The 22,534-nt window shown below is 42.1% G+C and overlaps 1 protein-coding gene across 1 annotated transcript in view; it reads left to right on the forward strand.

The window, feature by feature from the left end:
* Positions 1 to 20,009, forward strand: part of LOC126298854 (aarF domain-containing kinase 1) — a 123,042-nt gene extending 103,033 nt beyond the window's left edge. Inside the window, exon 8 of the mRNA XM_049990362.1 lies at positions 19,351 to 20,009. Coding sequence (XP_049846319.1) covers positions 19,351 to 19,558 — 208 coding nt within the window. The 3' untranslated portion in view covers positions 19,559 to 20,009. The remainder of the gene's footprint in view (positions 1 to 19,350) is intronic.
* Positions 20,010 to 22,534: the final 2,525 nt, after the last annotated feature.

The following is a 22,534-nucleotide window of genomic DNA, read 5'->3' on the forward strand; positions in this document are numbered from 1 at the left end:
ACTGCTATCTTTCTGTTCCAGATCTTTGTGTAGCTATCTCCTTTTTGCCACACAGCCCTCCTCGATCTCAAACAGAAAAGAAGAAACAATATAAGTCCCGGTGCAAGGAGCCTCTGGTGTCACCAGAGGTCTCGTCCTCACCTTGGCAAATTGATTTTGACCTGCTGTTCATGGATGTTGCCCCCTCCTTGTTGGTGATTGATGGTGACCCAGCGGCATGACCTGCTTTAGCCTGTTCACCACTCATTTGAATCATGTTTCTGTGGTTATCCAATGAAATTGTAATGGATATTACCATCACCTTCTGGAATTGAAATCCCTTATTTTGTTTTACTCTGCAGCTTCTGTGGTTCTACAGGAATCTCATTTTACTAATGATCACACACCAACCCTCCGTGGGTTCTATGCTTTCTGTCGAAATCGGGTCAGCGCCATGCGGGCCTCTGGTGGTGTTTTTACATTGGTCCGTACAGACGTTGCTAGCACGTGGATTCTTCTTCAAACGACATTGGAAGCAATTGCTGTTAGGGTCCACCTGAACTCTGGGGTCACAGTTTGCAATATTTATCTCCCTCCTGACAAGACTCTTACTCCTGCTACCTTAACTGCCCTTCTTCAGCAACTTCCTCCTTCTCGGTGATCTTAATGCCCATCATCCCTTGTGGGGCAGTGCATTTGCATCTCATTGGGGTCTTCTCATAGACCAGCTTCTTGCAGACCATGACTTGAGACTTCTTAATTAAGGTTCCCCTACTCATTTCAATGCCAGTCGTGGTACCTTTTCTCTTTCTTCTCCCTCCCTCCTCCCTTCATTACACTGGTCGCCACTTGATGACCTTTGTGATAGTGACCATTTCCCGTTGATTCTCTCGCTCCCTTCCCTCTCCTCGATGGACAGGTTACTTTATTGGTCTTTTCCAAGGCGCCGATTGCCTCTATATACTGCACAGGTCGTTTTTTCTCCCTCTTTGTCGGCTTGTATTGATGGCATCCTACATGTCTGATAAGATTGTTCGTGGTGTTAGCCTTGCTATCCCACACTCATCTAGACCTTTTCGCCGCTAGAAGGTCCCGTGGTGGAGTACGGCCATTGCCATTGCCATCGCCATCCGTGATAGCCATCGAGCTTTGCAACACCTTAAGAGGCACTCATCCATTGCCAACTTTATTACCTTTAAACACCTTTGCACTAAAGCCCGTTACTTAATCAAACAGATGTGCTGGGAATGCTTTGTTTCTTCCCTCACTTCTACTGTCCGCATGTCACTGGTATGGGCTACACTTCACTCTCTCCCAGGTTGCCATCGGCAGTCTACCCATTTTGCAACAGCATCAGCATCAGCCTCCTATCTGGCTGCTGTCAGTCACCAGAAACAGCGGGCCAAATCTTCCGCCTTATGTTTTATCCCTTGCCAGTGAGTATCTTGCAACGAACCTTTTAGTGAATGGAAACTTCTTTCTGCACTTTCTTTTTCTCCTGATACAGTTCCTGGCCCAGACTCCATTCATAACCAACTGCTTCAACATCTCAGTGCTCCACAAAGGCAACATCTTCTCCAGGTGTTTGACCATATTTGGCTCCAGGGTAACTTCCCTTCTCAATGAAGGGATAGCATTGTGGTTCCTGCCCTTGAGTATGGTAAGAACCCACGTTTGTCTTAAGCTATCAGCCAATTAGTCTGACAAACGTCGTTTTCAAGTTACTTGAATGGATGGTAGCCTGTCGGCTCAATTGTGTCCTCAGATCTCGGGATCTATTGTCCCCTTACCAGTGTGGCTTGCAAGAGGGATCGTCTCCGATCAGTCATTTACTTCGATTGGAATCCGCAGTTAGGCAGGATTTTTCCCAGTGCTGCCATTTGGTTGCAGTATTTTTCGACCTTTGCAAGGCCTATGACACAGCTTGGCGCCATCACATCTTTCTTACACTTCATGAGTGGGGTCTTCAGGTCCCACACCTGATTTTTATGTACCAGTTCCTGTTCCGTCGGTCATTCAGGGTTCAGGTTGGTACTGTTTTTAGTTCTCCACAGACCCAGGAGAATGGCATCCCACAGGGTTCCGAATTGAGTGTACTTCTTTTCCTCATTGCTATAGATGGACCTGTGGCGTCCATCGATCCTTTGGTCATCCCTGCTCTGTATTTGGATGATTTCTGCATTAGGGTTAGTTCATCTTCGAGGGTCTCTGTATAGAGGCAGCTCCAGGTTGCTACGCGGCATGCCTCTGCATGGACCCCCTCACATGGTTTTCAATTCTCTCCTTTAAAGTCTCCGATGGTCCACTTTTGTTGCCATACTACGGTCCAGCCCGTTCTGGAGCTCCATCTCGATGCACGACCATTCCGTGTGGTCCCACATTTTCCTTTCCTTGGTCTTCTTTTCGACAAGAAGCTCACTTGGTTGCCTCATATCAGACTTCTGAAGATAGGATGCTTCCATAAACTTGATGTCATTTGCTTCCTTGCCCACGACACCTGGAGTGCGGTTCATTTCACTTGTCTCCGCCTTTATCAGGCTTTACTACTGTCTCACTTGGACTATGGTTGTCAAGTTTATGGTTCGGTTGCATCTTCCGCACTGTGCCTCCTGGATCTGGTCCACCACCGTGGTATCAATGTGGCCACTGATGCCTTCCGTACTAGCCCTGTTGATAGTTTCCCTGTTGACGCTGGAATGGCTCCCTTTTCTGTTCGGCAGTCCCAGCTTCTGGTTTCTTTTGCAATTGCCGTTCATTTCTATCCCACTCATCCTTCCTATTCTATCCTGTTCCCAGACCAAGGACATAGCCCACCTGATTCCCGCCCTCAGGCGTGTTTACCGGTTGGGCTCCGCCTTGCATTTCTTCGCCACGATTTTCAGCTTCCGTCTTTGTACTGTCTCCCACATTCTCTCCTTGGTTAGTTCCTCAGCCCTGAATTCGGATGGATCTCAGCAGAGGTCTGAAAGATTCCATTCCCCCAGTGGTATTTCTTTGTTTTCGCCGCCGCACTTTATGGGTGTTACGGGATGCTGTTGTTTTTTACACTGATGACTCTAAATCTGCTGATCATGTGAGATAAGCCTTCCATCCTCTGCTGGCATGGAAAATTATCTCCTGCCGACTACATGTGGGGTGTTTACTGCAGAACTGATGGCAATTTCTCAGGCCCTTCCCTTTATTAAACAGTCCCAACTCAACCGCATTTTGTTATGCACAGACTCAATGAGTGGACTTCAGGTTCTTACCCCATTTCCCCAGCATGTTCAGGGGTTAGAATAGGCCTGAGGTATTCCTACCTGTTGTACGATGGCCGAAATGTGTGAAACTCCTTTCAGTTACGACATGTGATGGTCCCCTGTAGAGTTTGACCTTATTCTTCAAAATTTTCCTTAAGAGTGAGCCAATTGTGGAAGGGTGCATTACAAAGTGCATCATGTCCATCGTGCATTGAGATCTTCAGCCCACTTTCTTGTCGTTGCATTGCAGTCCTGCCCATTCTCCATCTCTTGGGCGAGGACACCTTCCTGGGTGCGTTTTCCACCATGCACTATGCAGTGTTGATTTCTGCGTCCACGATGACTATGGACTTCGTTGCACATAACCAGCACAGTAGCCAGTCAGTTGTGGTGGGGCTTCCATGTACCCTGTTGGTTGTAGCCCCCTGACCAAACAGGGATCGCTCTGCTGATGCTCGCGCCATTAACTCCCAACGTATGCCAAGGGGTAGATGCCCATCCTCCTGGGGCTTCGGGACTCCCAGCAATGGCCATCCTGCCAGGTGGCCTTTCCTGCGGCTAATGGTGCCTGTAGGGAGGGCCCCTGGTTGGAGTGAGTGGCATCAGGGCGGATGACACACAATGAAGAGTAGTCCATCGTCTCTTGCTGGTGGTGAAACACAAGCAGCCTCTAAGCAATCACTAGCTCAATTCAACGCGCAGTAGTACAACCCCAAATCATTCCCCTACCTGGCCTCACCATGGGAGGAACATCAGGCTAAGGATGGCAGTGGATCTTACTTGCCCCAGTACCTTGTATGTTGGAGAGCTGATGGGGAATATTTCATGACAATGAAGCCTTAGTTTCTTGTTGAGCATTTAGAGGACAAGTTCGGGGAGGTGGAGAGGGCTTGTCCAAAATGAGATCTGGGTCACTTTCGATCAAAACAGCATCCTCTGCTCAGTCACAGTAGTTACTCGCTTGAGACTAGTTGGGAGATGTTTCTGTAACCATCACGCCCCATAAGACCTCCTTTTGCTGTCTTAGAGCGGCAAGGTGTACATTTCATCCAGCGTGTCTACCGGGGTCCGAAGGATAACCAGGTTGCCACCATTGCCTTCATCTTGGCCTTTGAGTGTGATAGATTGTCCGAGAAGGTCAAGGTGATGGTCTACCGGTGTGATGTAAAGCGCTATATCTTTCCCCGATGCGGTGCTTTAAGTGCTGGTAGTTTAACCATGTCATCCCGCTGTACTTCCAGCGTCACATGCTGAGATTTCAGACGCCCATCACATCCCAATACTCCATGTGCCCCGCCTCCCATCTGTGTCAGCTGCGGAGAGCACCATTTGCCTTGCTTGCCTGGCTGCAGGATTCTCCAGAAAGAAAGGAAAATCAAGGGGTACAAGACTCTGGACAGACAGACCTACTCTGAGGCTAAGAGAAAATTTGAACGTCTGCATCCTGTGCGTATGACATCATCTTACGCCGCTGCTACAACAGTTCTGGCACCATCTGCTCCACCAACCCAGGTCACCTCTCAGAGCTGCAAGACTACACCTGGCCCGTTGATGGTGGGTGGGCATTTCCCCTCCCTGTGGCTCCTGCACCACCTACTTCGGAAGCAATCTCCCCCCCCGCAACCATCAGGGACATCATTCCCCACTTCTAAGCCGGAGAAATGTAAGTCGTCTTTGGCTTCTCTCGCTTCGAAGGGGTCCCATGGGTTACTCGCCTTCCCAGGTTTCTTCTAGTGGGAAAGACAACACCCGCCACTGGCTGAAGAGCCCAAATGCAGCTGGTCGTAGGGCTTCACGCTCACCCCAGGGCAGAGCCAGTGAAGTCCTCCCAGCCAGGGACACCCAAGGAGCAGTGAGAGAAGTCCAAAAACAAAACCTCCTAAGACCAAGGAAATTGCAGTGGCACCCACACCACTGCTACCTACTAGCTCTGTGGCTGAGAATGGGGGTGCAGATTTTGGTGTCCACTGAGGACCTAGAAACGCTGGACCCTTGGACACAATGGATATAGACTGCTCAGGCAATAAATCGGTGGGGAGCAGGTGACTCTTATGCCTAAACTGCCTCATGGTATGTTCCGTGCATTCCCAGTCTCACGATGTTATCCTCCAGTGGAATTGCGGCAGTTCTTTCTCAATCAGCCTGGCTGAGCTATGGCAACTGTTAAGCTTTACACCTGCTATCTGCATTGCCCTCCAGGAAACCTGGTACCTAGCAATGCGGACCCCTGCCCTCCGTGGCTGTAAGAGATATTACAGGAACTGTAGTAAACATAATCGAGTGTCAGGTGGAGTTTGCGTTTATGTCCTAAACTCGATATGTGGTGAAACTGCGCCCCTTCAAACACCTCTTGAAGCTGTGGCTGTGAGAATGACGACAATGCAGGAAATAACTGTCTGCAATGTATATCTTCGTCCAAATGGTGCAGTACCCTTTAATATATTAGCTGCACTGACTGATCAACTCCCTAAACCTTTCCTACTTCTGGGAGATTTTAATGCCCATAACCCCTTGTGGGGTGGTACCATGCTTACTGGCTGAGGCAGAGATGCTGAAACTTTTTCTGTCACAATTTGTCCTCTGCCTCTTAAATACTGGGGCCGCCACACATTTCAGTGTGGCACATGGTAGTTACTCGGCCATTGATTTATCAATTTGCAGCCCAGGACTTCTCCCCTCTATACACTGGAGAGCACATGATGATCTGTGTGGTAATGACCACTTCCCCATATTCCTGTCACTGCCCCAGTGTTAGGCACATGGATACCTGCCCTGATGGACTTTGAACAAGGCGGACTGGGGAACTTTCACTTCTGCTGTCACCGCTGAATCTCCCCCACACAGAAACATAGGTGTGATGGTTGAGCATGTGACTAGCACAGTTGTTTCTGCAGCATAATACATGATCTCTCACTTATTAGGGTGCCCGAGGTGTAAGGCAGTCCCTTGGTGGTCACTGGAAGTTGATGAAGCAATTAAGGAGTGTCGGCAAGCTCTACAGTGGCACGCTTCCCTGGAGCACCTCATCGCCTTCAAACTACTCCATGCCCGTGTGCGCTACCTTATCAAACAATGGGAGGAGGAGTGCTGGGAGAGACATGTCTCCACCATTGGGTGCCACAAGTCACCTTCCCAAGTCTGGCCAGAGATCAAACGTCTTTTCGGGTACCAGGCCCCAACAGCTGATCCCGGTGTTACCATAAATGGGGTCGCTCTACCACTGATTATCTTGTGTCCATAAAGTCTGCCACCCGAACAGCCTTTTCCAGATGGCAACACCTGTTTGCCGTCTGTTTTTGACTTACATAAAGCATACGACATGACTTGGTGACATCATATCCTTGCTACATTGTATGAGTGGGATATCCATGGACCACACCCGATTTTTATCCAAAACTTCATGTCGCATCATACTTTCATTGTCCAAGTTGGTGGCTTCCATAGTTCCATCTATATCCAGGAGAATGGAGTCCCGCAGGGCTCCGAATTGAGTGTGTCTCTATTTTTAATGGTCATTAACGGTCTAGCAGGAGGTGTCGGGCCCTCCGTCTCACTTTTTCTGTATGCAGACGACTTCTGCATTTCATAGTGCTGCTCCAGTAATGTTGTTGCTGAGCAGCACCTCCAGGGAGCTATCAACAAGGTGCAGTTATAGGCTCTAGCCCACGGCGTCCAGTTTTCAGCCACAAAGTCGTATGTCGTGCACATCTGTCGGCATTTTACCGTTCATCCGGATCCCGCACTTTACCTTCATGACGATCCACTCATTGTAGTGAAGACATATCAATTCCTAGGACTGGTTTTCGACACTCAATTGACTTGGCTCCCTCATCGTAGTCACCTTAAGCAGGAGTGCTGTCAGCACCTTAATACCCTCAGTTTCCTGAGCAACACCAATTGGGGTGCAGATAGCTGCATGCTGCTGCAGCTCTATAGAGCCCTTGTCTAATCCCGAATTGACTATGGGAGTGTGATTTATGCTTAGACAGCACCTTCAGCTTTCCATTCCTTCCCTTTACCATCTCTATTTGCGGTCTGTTCACGTACTTCTCCATGGTGTACGCTTTGGCCGCAGCTTCGTCTGGATCTTTTACATGATCCTAAGGACTCGGTTAACCCTGCTGCTCGCTGTTGTCACTTCCTGTCGATTCTTGACGTGTTCCGGGGCTCCGAAGTGGTTTACACCGATGGCTCAATGGCTGATGGTGACATAGGCTTCGCATATGTACATGGAGGACATAGTGAGCAGGACTCCTTGCCAGTTGGCTGCAGTGTTTTCATTGCAGAGCTATCGGCCATATCTTATGCTCTTGAGTACATCTGCTCATGCCCTGGAGAGTCATTTCTCCTGTGTACTGACTCATTGAGCAGCACACGAGCTATCGACCAGTGTTACCCTCGCCACCCTCTGGTAGCGTCCATTCAGGAGTCCATCTCTGCCCTAGAACAGTTGCGCCGTTCCGTGGTGTTTGTGTGGACCCCAGGACATGTCGGAAAACCCAGCAATGAACTTGCCGACAGGCTGGCCAAACAGGTGACACAGAAACCGCTTCTGGAAATAGGCATCCCTGAAGGTTACCTGCGTTCTGTCTTACATCGCGGGGTTTTCCGGCTTCAAGAGATGGAATGGCATAACAGCACGCACAACAAACTGCGTGTCATCAAGGAGACTATGAATGTGTGGAAGTCTTCCACACAGGCTCCTCGCAGGGAATCTGTTGTCCTTTGCTCTCTCCACATTGGCCATACATGGCTAATGCATGGTTCCCTACTCCATTCCGAGGACCCACCTGAGTGTCGATGTGGCTCCCAAATGATACTCGTCCACCTCTTGCTGGACTCTCCACTTTTAACCACTCTGTGGCAGACTTAAGTTTCCCAGCACCCTGCCTTCGGTGTTGGGCGACAATGCCTCCACAGCAGGTCTAGTCTTCAGAATGAGATTTTCATTCTGCAGTGGAGTGTGCGCTGATACGAAACTTCCTGGCAGATTAAAACTGTGCGCCCGACCGAGACTTGAACTCGGGACCTTTGCCTTTTGCGGGCAAGTGCTCTACCATCTGAGCTACCGAAGCACGACTCACGCCTGGTACTCACAGCTTTTGGAAGGTAGGAGACGAGGTACTGGCAGAAGTAAAGCTGTGAGAACCGGGCCTGAGTCGTGCTTCGGTAGCTCAGATGGTAGAGTACTTGCCTGCGAAAGGCAAAGGTCCCGAGTTCGAGTCTCGGTCGGGCACACAGTTTTAATCTGCCAGGAAGTTTCAGCTTTAGTCTTACCTTTTATCTGTGAGAGTGGGTTTTATCCTTCTATGTAGGTTTTAGTGTGTGTCCTTTGTCCCTCTGTTTACTCCACCCTAGTGCGCTCATGGTGGAGGTTTTAATGTGTTGCAGAGTAGCTGGCTTTCCCTTTTATTCTCATGGTTTGCCACCACTGGAATTTGTTTTCATGTTTTACTCTCTTCTGTTTCTAGCATCTCTCTGTTTTTTTCTTGTCCTCTAGCTCCTTTTAGCGTTCTTGTGGCTTTTCCTTTCTTTTTGTTTCATGATATATGTTTCGTCCATTTTATTCTCACACTTGTGGCATTGTTTTATTAGGTACAAGGGACCAATGTCCTCGTAGTTTGGTCCCTTCTCCCACCTTTAAACAAACCAACCTTCAGCCTGTTAACCGGTGTTTTTCCCGCCATCCGTTGGTCTCTGCCATCCATGACCATCTCGCTGATTTTCACCATGCTGCTTGTTCTGTTTACTTCCTTTGGGTCCCAGATAATGTGGGTATCCCAAGTAAAGAGCTTGCTGATCGTTTGTCTGGGGGTGCAGTCACTTACCTGCACTTCCCTGTAACCCCTCCTGCGGCTGATTTATGGCTTCATATCAAATCTCACTTTGCACAATCATGGGCCAACTCCTGGGAGGGTACCTCCTTGTCTAATAAACTTCGTGCAGTTTAGGCGACACCTGTCCCATGGCTTTCTTCCTTCTGCCTCTCCCGAAAGGACTCAACCATCCTGTGTTGTCTCCGCATCGGCCATACCAGGCTGACCCATGGTTTTCTTTTGCAAAATGAGCCACCCACACTTTTTGGTTGTGTAGCCTTCCCCAGTCAGTAGCCTATATTTTGGCGGAATGCCTCCTTCTTTTGGCTCTGCGTATTAAGTACTGACTTCCCCACACTTTACCTTTAATATTGGCAGACAGTTCTTGGATGGTCGAACTAGTTCTTAGTTTCCTTCATGAAAGTGGTTTTTATTCTCAGTTTTAAGGTTTTTAATCTCCTCTGGAGTAGGATCAGTGCGGTGAGGGTTGGGGTGTCTCTCATTGTAAGCTGTATTTGGAAATTCCTGTCTCTCCTCCCCGGCCAAGATCCTCTTTTTTCCTTTTACTGTGTTTTATCACATTTTATATTTGGTTAGTCTCCTTTTACAATACGCCCTTTTACACTCTAGCGGTTGAACGCTTTTGAATAGCAGGTGGTCTTGCCTGTACTGCATCATAGGTGGGATATTTCCTGGCTTGGGGTTGCCCACTTACTGACATCCTCCTTTTGTGTTTTTACCATTGACAACACGACTGCACTTTAACATTTTTTAGCCTTTTACCTTTTATCGTTATGACTCTTCTGAGATGTACATCTGTCCGAATGGACCACCTTTGAAACAAGGGACTGATGACCTTGCTGTTTGCTCCCTTCAACCCCAACCAGTCCGAGCTGCTGTGTTCCTAATGATCTAGATGTTGAGCTCTGACCTCTGTTCTTTCCTTTTGGTGCCTGTTTCATTAAACTATAATATTTCTTAGGCCATAATTTTATCAGCCATTTTATATTTATTTCTGGATAAATGTCCCTTCCAGACTTTCCGTGCATGGCACTGTTCAGTTATAAGCAACTTGTTTTCCTTTCATATTTTCTAAGGTCGCCCACCTACCATTTACTAAGTCATCGTGTCTTTCTTACCTCTTGTATTCAGCCACAGCACTTCCTTTGATCCATCTACCATCCATTCATCTACCACATGTCCCCTCTGCCTCCATTTAATTTTCAGTACAGTCATAATTGTGTTCCACACCTGTCTGTTCCTTGATTGATTTGTTTATTTTCATCTGTCTTCCAGTAATTACCAACATAAATCTCTCCATTGCTCCCTGCGTTTGAATAATTTCTGTATTTAAAGTGTTTAGTGCCATAAGTCCAAACTCGGTAGTCTGAAACCTGAACTACAAATATTGTGGAAATGGAAAGTTCTATTGATGTGCAGTTTTCACAGGAAACATTGGTAATCAGTGGCTCGAATTGTTAGGCTGTCAGCAGATTGTAATAATACTTTGAAAGAGTATTTTTTGTGCAAACATACGCTTTTTAAATGGAGCAGTGCCTGTTGACATTAACAAACTAAAAGTAGGATAAATTAGAATTTCAGTGGTGTTAGTTGCAGGATTCTAGTGAAGTCTTTCAAGAGACAGACTTCGAGAAGTTCCCACACTGACACTTCAATACCTGTGGCAGTGCACACTAAATTAAACACCAAAAGTGCTTATATGGATTCTGACCAGTAATGAGACAGTTGACCACCACAGGTTGTGTTCAAAATGACCACCTACAGCAGCAATACACGCTTCCATCTAGTAAGGAACCACTGCTGCACACATGCTAGCATTTCAGTGGAGATGTCAGAGCAGGCTGCAATAACGTGTTGCATGTGTATACTTGGCATGTTCTTGTAGATAGTCTCTCTCAGCAGGTAGTCTCTCTCAGCTTTGGACACACTAATGTCTAAAGGTGTCAAATCTGGGGAATGGGCCAGTCAAGTACAAGTCCTCAGTGTACAATCCAGTGATACGGAAAACATTCATGAAGACATTCTTTAGTGCTTCATGCACTATCAGTTGGACAGCAATCATGTTGTTATCACAGGTTTGTCATAGTCTGCAGAGGAATGTCTTCTAGCATCCGTGGTAGACTGTTTGTTAGGAGGCTGCGATACTTACGCACGTTCAATGTTCCATGTATGAAAAATGAGCCTATGAGCTGATGGCTCACTATCCCATACTATACACTTACACACCATGGATGCTGACGTTCCACTTGATGAAGCCAACAAAGATTGTCAACATACCAATAGTGCATATTTTGCTGCTTTACTTGACCATGATTGGTAACTGTGGCTTCATCACTAAACAAGACTGATTATACGTATGGAACATCCTGTCATAATGCCCATGCACAGAATTTAACAAGATTCTCAGTCGTTTCCATGCAGCTCTTGATGGAGAGAGATGTGATGAGGCTGGGACTTGCGTCAATGAAGAATGCACAAGTCACTTGCCTAACACATACCACTTCCCCGTGCTGTTGCACAGGCTCTAACATGTGGATAAACTGCACAGCTGTAAAACGTGAGTTTTCTCTTACTCAGTCCTGACGTGTTTCCTACTGTTACATTTTCTAGGTGTTACACTACCAGTTTCATATAACTGGTTGAAGAGGTTCGTAAATAATTGTCGAGATGGTTGGTGTCTATTGGGATATCTTGCCACATACACCATACAAGAACAAACTGCATTCCTCCTACACTATCCACACACCATGAGCATGTTGGCTTCTTCTGTATTGGTAAATCCCATCATCCACTCACAACCTACTGCTTTCACTGTCGCACACTAACTTGCTAACAAGCCACAATGCACTCGTGGAATACACAAGCGCAGTGTCAGCGAACATAAGAACATTGTGCCTAGCAATTACGCAGGATAAATGGCACAAACACATGTCGGTGTGGAAACTTCACAAAATACAATATCTATTAATGACTGCAACTAGAATCCTGCAACAAACACCACCGACATCTAATTTACCATACTTCTAGTTTTAGTTTCTTAATGGCATAGGCATTGTTAGATTTTAAAAAAGTGTATGTTTGCACAAAAATACTTTCTGGTTACTGTATTGTTACACTGTTTATTGGTTAACAATATGAGTCCCTGGCTACCAATCCATTCTGTGAAAACCACACATTAGTAGCACTTCACATTTCCACAATATTTGTGATGCCTGTTTTAGGTGAGTCACCCTGTAAACACTAATTGTAAACTTTCCTTCTAGACACATTGGAAGTGTACTTGTGAAAAATCTTTACTTTACCATAAAGACTCAAGATTCTTACCTTCTGTTTCCTTTTCTTATCCATCTAGTCATAGTTGTCAGCACTTAAAAGTAATAAACTCTGTTATCAATTATTTTCCTCACTTGTATAATTGGCAGTTAAATGCCTTGAATGATTCTAAGACCATTTCAGTTAATGAATAAACGTTTTCAGATAGTGAAATGAGAGGCAAAGCAAAATTTCTTTGATTGTGTATGGGTTACACACTGAAAATAGATAGTAATAAAACAAGAAAACTGTTAAAATTTTGGCAGACATTGGCAAATATCCTTTATAATAACCTGCCTTAAGAATACCAGTTGAATTTGCCACAATTTGCAGATGTGAAAGTGGATTTTGGACTACCTCAGCAATGGAAATGACAATCTAAATAATCTATGAGCATAATTTACTGTGTGCATTGAGAGACACCAGAGTGATTATATCTAAATTGGATTGAAAATCCTTTAAGGGGGAAACAGCCAATATCACGGTAGTTATGAAATGGACTTTAAAACTGCTGTAAAGTTGCTCAAATATATTCACTGGTTTTTAATTGTTTGTTGTCATGACATGTTCTGGAAACATTCCATCATTCAATGACCTTTAAAATAAACTCTTCCTTTTTACATGTGGTAGATGTACGACTGCATGGCTTATGTGAAAGGTACTGGTCAGGTAAACAACTTAGCATACATGTATATAAAAAATTTCTGAAATTACGCAGTGGTCCCAAGTCCGGAGCATTGGCTATTTTTACAAGAAGTTTACTGAATAACATTACAGAATAAAACTTTATGCATTCATTACAAATAATTGTAACAGTTGTGGAAATCCTTTACAAAAACTCCTACTGTTTTACTATAATGACCATTATAAGACTCTTGAAACATCTACCACATGTAGAAAGAAATGTTGTTTTTTCATCAGGTTATCAGATGAGGGGATAATCCCGAAACACATCTTGACAAACAATAAACTAATTCACAAAGTGCCCATTTTTAAGCAACCTTACAGCATTTTAAAGTCTGTTCCATAATTAAAGGGGTTGTAATAAAGATTGTTCGAAATGAGCACTTGTAAAGTCATGGACTTATTATTTCTATTTTAAAATAATATCTACAAACATGGCAGTTACACTAGTATTTGGTGGAATGCCAACTAGACATTACAAATTGCTCATCGTTTTAAAATGTGTTATTCTTTTCTGTTATAAACTGTAGTTAGATAACAAATTTTTTTTGGAGCGTAGTCACTGATATCTTACCTATTCGGGGATAATAGTCTTATTAAGGTTGGGAACCACTACCTTAATATAATCATTCTGGAGCCTCTGAATTTCATCAAACATGCATGGAAAGTAAAGAGTAAATCAAAACAAAATTTAAATTGGAAGGCACACAGAGACAGCTTAGCAAATAATTAATATGCTAAATGAATATGCAGTGTGTACTTCATCAGAACATGAAGACAAGGAATCAACAAATGCTGTGCAACTAGAAGTGCTGTAGAAAAAAAAAGTAGAAGAAAAATAATTTAGATGATATGTGTCTACAAACAAAGGACATCACTTCCACTATCAAAAAATTGATAATACTAACCTTGCCTTCTGTGTACATTAAATTTATTTTATTGTATTGTTCTTGAATCTTTCTGTTTACAGCAGAGTTACGGCATCACAGAAAAAAATTTTAACTTACTTCATGCTGTTGAATACTCCATGCCCAAACATAAGAGTATTTTAGGGTGACCAACTCTCCTGTATTTTCCAGGATCTCCCATATTATACCATTATTTTTTTTAATTCTCCATTGTTGACTGCTTGTTTGTCCTATATATTTCATCAGTGACCACAGTTATAAATATTATCCTATGAAGTATTATCAATAGCTAAAGTTCAGTGTTCACTAGATCTCAAACTTTTCATATAATAATTGATAATATTGTCGATATATAGTCCATTTTCCATTCATGCTTTAATGTGAAGAGGTTGCTTGGTTCAAGGGAATTGGAGAAGCAGAGAGAGAATGACAATCAATGTATCTAGAAGGAGTGCAAGAGGGGAAATGTTTACTTGTTTCTCAGTCAGTAATGTCTTGGTTGGTTTGTACTAATCAGCTCTGGTACAAATAACACACAGAAGTAACAAGCCTTTGTGAAAGAGGATTATAGACACATTCATGTTTAAATACACTTGAATTATTTATATCTAAATTGGCTCTCCAATGTAACATCATTGTGCAACACTTCAAAAGATTTTTTGTCTTATGGACAGATCAGAGAAACAGCAGCAGCTTCAAACTTATTGATTTAAATGAATTTTGATTATAATTTCAAAGAGTTTCTTAAATATACACAGGCAGAGAAAAAATTGTAGACTTCTGCAGCTTCTATAAATAAGTGCATGTAGGGTACACACACTGTATATGGGCAAATTTGTTAATGTTTTTTTTCTGATTATATTCGTGTATTGTATGCAGTGAGCAAGAAAATTGTTTTAATTAGTTATATTCATTTTTCATTTCATTAACCCAAAACTGAGGGAACCTTGTAGATGTGGAACATGTTGGAAAACATAACATATACATTTAAAATACTTGAGTGTAACACTTATTTCTGAATTTACACTACAAATGGGTCTTATTACACATTTTTGTACTTTAAAAAACTTTCTCTCAGTTTGTGGAGTTATCCTGATACATGATACCATATGATGTAATAGAGTAAAAGTAACAAAATAGGCTAGGCTAGTGTATTCATACTTGCATCTTCATTGTCACCCATTCCCAGAACATATGACATACTTCTGTTGAAAATTTATTGTGGGTGTATCTCCTTTAAACCTCCCTTAAAATTATGGTCAAATGTTGATAGTCTCCTGTGAAGTTATGGTCAAATATTGGTTGCCCTAGAGTTTGTGGAGTTGCTTCTGTGATCTCTTGATTATTGCAAGTTGTCTTTATGTTACTCAGTTTGGATGTTTTAGTTTCAAATTGCATCATTTGTGTTATTTTTACGCTCAGAGTGTCCAGTTGGATTGAATGAGGATTAGAGTTTTTGAAGAATTTTAACGCTTCCTGGAATTTTTTCTGGCACTTATTTACTGATCATCCACCCATTATAAACATAATATAAGGTGGAATGAGCAACAATAGTAAGTAGTAAATGATTTATAGAGAACAGGAACAAGCAGATACCCTAACACTCAGTCAAGTAGGACTTCTTGGGAAAAGTTCTCCCGTCAGAAGTAAGTGCTTCAGTTCAGTGTTGTTATCCTGTTTCTATTCTATTAAGGGTAAGCTGAACCACTGTAAAACACTGTCCCTAATTCCATGTTTATGTAATTTGATTCACTGAATTAACACGTTTGTCAGATCTCATAATATTCCTCTGACCTTTTCACTGATACCTAATATTAAAGTTACCTTCGTATAATTTAACTGGTCGCATATCCAGTGTGTGTGCTTTATTGGAAGCCCAGTTTTTAAAAGTTACATCATTTTTTGTAACAAATTTTTAGATTTGTTTTGCAGCATGTTTTTCAAATGTTTAGAGACCACCACCAGAAGAGAAAAGGGGTAGTAATTCCCCACAGCTTCTGTCTATCCCATGCACATCAGCTCGAATAATTGGATTCTAATAATGAACATTAGTTGTGATGTAATATCAGATGCAATCTTGATTACAAATGTGGATATTCCATTCTTCATTTCACCCATCTGACTGTCGGTGTTTAAAAGAGACGCGGTCTCTCTCTCTCTCTCTCTCTCTCTCTCTCTCTCTCTCTCTCTCTCTCTCTCTCACACACACACACCTGTATTTGCATGCACACACACTTTCTGAAAATGCGCTTCTATCAAGTGTTCAATAGTTTTATGTGCAAAATTTGAATAGTTCTGCAGAATTTCCTGAAGAAAACACCGGTAACTCATAAAATTTTAAAGTTGCAAAAATATTATTTGCCAATTGGTGAAAATAAAATTGTAAACACACTTCTGAATATCTCCCCAAGAGTGCTACAGAAAATCTTCACGACTTTTTTTTACGCGACAATTGCAATAGTGAGAGACCTATTTTCACTACAGAAAATATATGAAATCGCACTGGAGTTCTGCTGATAGTTCCAAACACAGTAATGGATAGCACCCCAAGAGTTTAAACAAAAAGCTTAACATAATTTCTTGTGAATATAATTGTTTATAATAGCAATACTTAACGAACATAACTTTTCGATCAGGAGCTGAGCTGAGCAGTCCTAATTGTGATCAGTGCATGTAGGTACAAGTCTGCAGACATCCTGTAGACTGCCATTACGTATCTGACTACTGATATCCTCGGCAGTTGAAGTAGTTGCCATTTTTTTGTCTACTTATTGCGTTGCATTGCTACTAATTTAATTTGATTTTCTTTGCTATAGTTATCTACTGGATTTGAAGATAGCTGTCTCTGTAATGTGCTTTCACAGTCTGAAAAGCTTGTAAGTGTGTTGTAGTGTAGATTGATCTGAAAAATATTTTTTAAAAAAAAAACTATGTTGCACCATTTCCAAGTCAGTTGAAATTGAAGTCCACCAATAAGGCTGTTGGGCATGCAAGTTCAAGTGGCCAGCCAGAGGCAGTGTCACGAAAGTGTGCTTTGTTCAGTTTCCCAAAACCTAACAAGAGCAATACAAAAATTGGACATGGGATGGTAGTAAAGATTGAACCTGAGCCAAAGGCTGAGCAGTCTGGTGCACCATAATCTACGCTATGAAAACAAATGACACAGATTGTGTTCGGCAGGCCCCCTGAATTTGCACACGGGACAGGCTGACCACTTTCAGTGCTAATTAACTCAGAAACAAGTCAACGTACCTAATTTTTCTTCTTAACATTACACTGACAGGGAAACACTGCAACATCAAAGAATAATTAATGTACTGTAAAGCAATTTTTGGAATAATTTATCTAGGTAACATACTTCTAACATCGAAAGAACACAAGTTAAAGTAAGTGTGAGATAAGCAATTGCAAATGTGAAATGTTGATACATTATTAGAATGCAAGCATGCAAATATGTGTGCATTGTGTTGTAAAAGTGCTGCATGTCAGTTTGTGGGATGGAGTTCCATGCCTTTGCATTTGGTCGGTCAGTGCAGGGAAGGTAATGCTGTTTGTGGATGAGTCTGGAGTTATTGTCAAATGAATTACCATATGTGCATGATGGGAGACAAATCTGGTGATGAAGTAGACCAAGGAAATATGCCGAGCCTTTGTAGAGGATCTTCGGTTACAACAGCGGTATGTGGGCAAGTTTCCTGTTGGAAAACACCCTGTGGAATAGTGATAGGAATTGCAGCTCATCAGGTTGAATTACTAGATTGACAAATAAATTTGCAGTTACGAAGCATTTGATAACTACAAAATTGCTCCTGCTGTCATACGACTCGCACCCCTCCAGACACTAACTCCAGGTGTAGGTCCATTGTGTCTAGCATGCAAACAGGTTGGTTACAGGTTTTTAATTGGTCTCCTCCTAACCAACACATGACCATTACTGGCACAGAAGCGGAACCAGTTTTCATCAGAAATCGCAGCAGACATCCACCCTGCTTTCCAATGAGTTATTGCTTGACACCACTGAAGCCACAAATGGAGGTGGTTTGGGGTCAGTGGAATGCACGCTACAGGGTGACTGGCTTGGAGCTGTCCTTGAAGTAATCGGTTTGTAATAGTTCATTGTCACTGTGGTGCCAACTGCAGCTCCAATATGCTGTTGCATATGCATTAGGATTCGCCAGAGCTATAAGCCATACACATTGGTCGGTCTTCCCTATAAGTAGTGCCACATGGTTGTCCAGACCCCCATCTTGCGACTGTACATTCTCGTAACCACCACTGCCAGTAGTGTTGTACAGTGGCTGCGTTCCTGCTAAATCTTCCTGCAATATCACAGAAAAAACATCCAGCTTCTCGTAGCACTATTACACAACCTCTTTCAAACTCAGTATGGTGTTGATACTGGCACGTGTGGCACCATAAAGGCATTTTTAACTAACGTCAACTCACCATATCCAATCTCAAAGGTGAACACTCACAACTGTTACAGAGTACATTTAAAGCAAACCTGATATCCATGCTCATAATGGTACTACTAGTGCCACTCTTATGTAACTGGCACACACAATTGAATAGACATCATAACCTATCCTGCCTGCAGCTCATGATCTAATGGCTGGCATTGTTGCCTCTCGATCATGGGGTCCCAGGTTCAAGCCGCCGCTGGGTTTGGTATATTTTCTGCCCGGGGAGTGAGTGTTTGTGTGGCCCTCATCATTTGTGAATGTGGCAAGATTGGGACTTTGTACGGCACTGATAACTACGCAGTTGAGTACCCCACAAACCAAACAACATAACCTATCCTGCAACACGGTTAAAAGCTTTCTAGGTTCTTTCTGACCACCCTGTGTAGTGGGTGTATAATAACCAGCTTCTGAGATTTATGGCTACAGTTTCATGTTATTAAGAGTATATTGAGAGTCTAAAAACAAAATAAATGCACAAAGGATTATGGGTGTATTTGAAGTCTGTGTTTTTGTTGAAGATACATTTTTTAATTGACTGCACATTAGATATAAATTGAAAAAGAGAAAATATGAATTTCAATTTCCTTGATGTAATGCGAATGACACGTATATTGCTGCTGACACTTTTGCCTCTTCTGAAGTCCTTTCAGCCTCGTTTGGTGATACAATCAACATTCGTAGGAATTTTGTGTAGACTTGTGAATACTACTGAAACTTGATATACAGTCATTGTTCATTTATGTTAACACCACTCAAAAATGACAGTGCATAGTTCATGATGGAGGTGGGGGGGGGGGGGGGGGGGGTTAAATACTAGACCCACACGACAATACTGATCCATTGTGGACTTACACATCTCTCCTTAAATATTTTTCAATGTGTTTCATTGTGCAAATAATGTATTTTACAGCCTATGTTTATTTTGCAGGCGTGGGTCGCTCTTTGTGATGTGGAGGTGCTGTATAAATAGAGTTTATACAGATAAAGTGAACAGATGTTCATCAAGAGTGAAAAAATTGCATATTAAATTATGCAGACAGTGGCAGTTCTTCAAACTAAATTTATACTATGGGTATTTAAGGATATTAGCCGTGCCTTATTTGTCCTCAGTATTACGGTTGTTTCGCTCTTACTAATGGCCAAAACAAGGCTGCTATCTGAGTGGTTGTACAAAAAAGCCAAAGAATTTTTGTGTAAAGATTTTATATATGAAGCTACCTACATAAACATCAACAGTGACCTAAGATATTAAATTAAGCCTTAACAAAAATTGGATGACTACTGTGCAAGAACAGTGAAAGCCAATGTTCAATAATACTATATTATGTTACTGACTTTTAACTATTTTATGACAATAAATGAAAACAGGCTGCTCCTCCTCCTCCTCCTCCTCCTCCTCCTCCTCCTATTTTAAACACTTGCATCTGTCAGCAGTCGAGACAGTGCCTTGTCCAGCATGTGTTGTTCGGATAGACCCCGGGCATTATGTACATATTTACATGTAAAATTGTGTTTTGTAATTAAAGAATTTATTTTTGTATGCAGAAAGAAGAAAGACAATAATTAAACACTGTTTCACCTATAGAAGCACATTTCTTAATAATATCATTGTCTTAAAATTGTAGTACAAAAGTGTGATGTGTTTGTGATAACACTTTTTGTGTTGATATAGACACATTTTGTACATACTGTAGGTGGTTTCAAAAGTAATTTGTAGTAATGACAATGAATTAATTTTAATTGTGTGTGTCTTCATCCATGTCTTATTTATTAATTTATTTGTTCTAAATATTCATTGTATGCTGTTTAGAAAATTGTCATGTGGTATTAGTTCCTCTCGTGATATGCTGCCTACATCATTTACTTTGATAAATTGCTATTACTCCAGAACTCACATTATCTGAAGTTCTATCTAAATTGTGTAATTTATTAAATGAAATTTTGTGGCAGGTATTATCATTGGGTAACTACCTCAAATAAAGTGTGTGTGTGTGTGTGTGTGTGTGTGTGTGTGTGTGTGTGTGTGTGTGTGTGTCCATCCTTTTATGGATGGTTGTGGGACTCAGCTGTTCGATACAGGATGTCAGCCACCTAGTTTCCAAACTTATTTAATTTGGCTACTAGTTTCAGCAATTTATTATGCTATGTTCAGGACCTGAGTTAGTAGATGATGGTTGTAGTGATCGCTGTAGCAAGCAGAAATTTACAGATACCAGTATTTGAATACTGGCCCCTGTTTCTACCAGAACTGGGGTGGAATCTTAGTGCGTCAGTCAGTGGCCTAAAGATAGTGTAGTAAATTGCCGAAACTGCTAGCCGAATAAAATAAATCTGGAAACTAGCAGGCTGAAAGGTGCTCGAGTTGACATCTATTTAGTATGTGGGTCCTCCTGCAATGCATACATTTGAAGCAAATCTCAAAGTGCACACATAAAGTACTCTTCAGTGAACATATTTAAGTTATGAACATGGAATATTTCTGTAAACTGTAATCACTTCTTTTGATAGCTATTTTCCATTAAAATCTGGCAAACAAGTGTTGGCAACTAATAGCATTAGAGTATCAAATAGGAGAATGGAGAGCTGCACAATAATCACAGCCCAGTTAGAGAATATCATTACAAACTATACTGGAAAGTGCTGGAGAATGTCAGACAGGTTACAAATTGCATTACATCAAAAGGAGGGAGCTCACAGAACAATGATATGGTCAGTTGCAGGAGGAGCAACAGAGTAGAAAGTGAATGCTCAAATTATTGCATTTAGCTTATGAGTGAATAAAAGTGTCTAGTCCATCAAGCTCATGTGAAGTAATTCATAACCATTGTCAGTACTTGAAAAATTAAAAAATTTATTGGTGCATACAGTTATGAGGGGTACCCAGAAAAAACAGAATAACACTGTGATCAGCAAAGCTTGGGTTGTGAGCATTTCTGCCACTAGTGATGAATAGTGCAACTAGCTGCCAGTTCGTTGCCACCCGTGTTGTTGACCTGGTGTGTTCTGTTCATCTGCCGTAATCGTTTTTGCTAGCACTTTTTTTTCTTGTTTCATTTTTTATGGTAAGTTGAAGTGAACTTTGTGCAACTGTGAAACTTTGCTTTCTACTCTGTAAAAATGTTTCTGATACTGTTTTAATGTTGAAAACAAGCTTCCAAGTGTGCGAGTGATTGGCTGGATTTTAAAAACAGTGACATGTTAATTGTCGATAATCCTCTTTCTGGACATCCATCAACTGTCAAATCAACAATAATATTGAAATAAAATTAGAGAGCTTGTGCTCACAGTGTGTCCAGACAATTGATCAACTGTCAGAGATTAGAGGATTATCTTGGAGCTCAGTTCAGCAAATTTTAATGGAAGATGTGGGAATGAAAAGGGTAGTTCCCAAGTTTGTTCCTCGGGCTCTGACTGGCAATCAGAGGGAGACCTCATTGTTACTATGTCAAAAAAAAAAAAATGATCGCCGAAATATTGTGCCCATTGGACACTAGACCGGCAGTACACCAGTGGATATTTTGAATATCATATCATGTCATGTTTATATTCGTATTATTCTTTTGCTGAATAGTGATACAGTCAGAAATGGAGCACGGCAATTGATTAGATTTTTAAATCTAAGATGACTAATTTCTGTGGAGAATGTAATGTACTAAAGAGGCGTCTGCAAAGATTTTCAAATGGAATTTTTTTTTCGCTAAACTGTTGTTTAGAACATCTTCTATCATACGCAGTGTATTATTTGGTTCTTGTTGATCATTATCAAAGAAAGCAGCAGTGTAAGTAACAACAAATAGCAGTCTCTTGACATTGTTTCGCCAATAAGATGATTCCTCTCTTTTTTCTTTTTATTGTAAGCAGTGGTAGCGTGCACAAAAGCAAGCCATGCCGCGAGCGGCGACAGGTTGTAAAAACTCATTATCAGAATGCGGCAAACAGCATGACAGTACAGTAATGCATTTTCAGCTTTGAGTGACGTTAACACATACAACAAAGAGAACGGCACTTACCAGATCAAAGAAAAATAAACAATCAATTCAAACTAGGCGAAGCATGTGAAAAAGGAAGGGTACCCGTATAAATACGGACGGAGTGCCCGATGCATAGCAACA

The sequence above is a fragment of the Schistocerca gregaria genome, chromosome X (assembly GCF_023897955.1).
Source record: "Schistocerca gregaria isolate iqSchGreg1 chromosome X, iqSchGreg1.2, whole genome shotgun sequence".
NCBI classification, from domain to species: domain Eukaryota; kingdom Metazoa; phylum Arthropoda; class Insecta; order Orthoptera; family Acrididae; genus Schistocerca; species Schistocerca gregaria.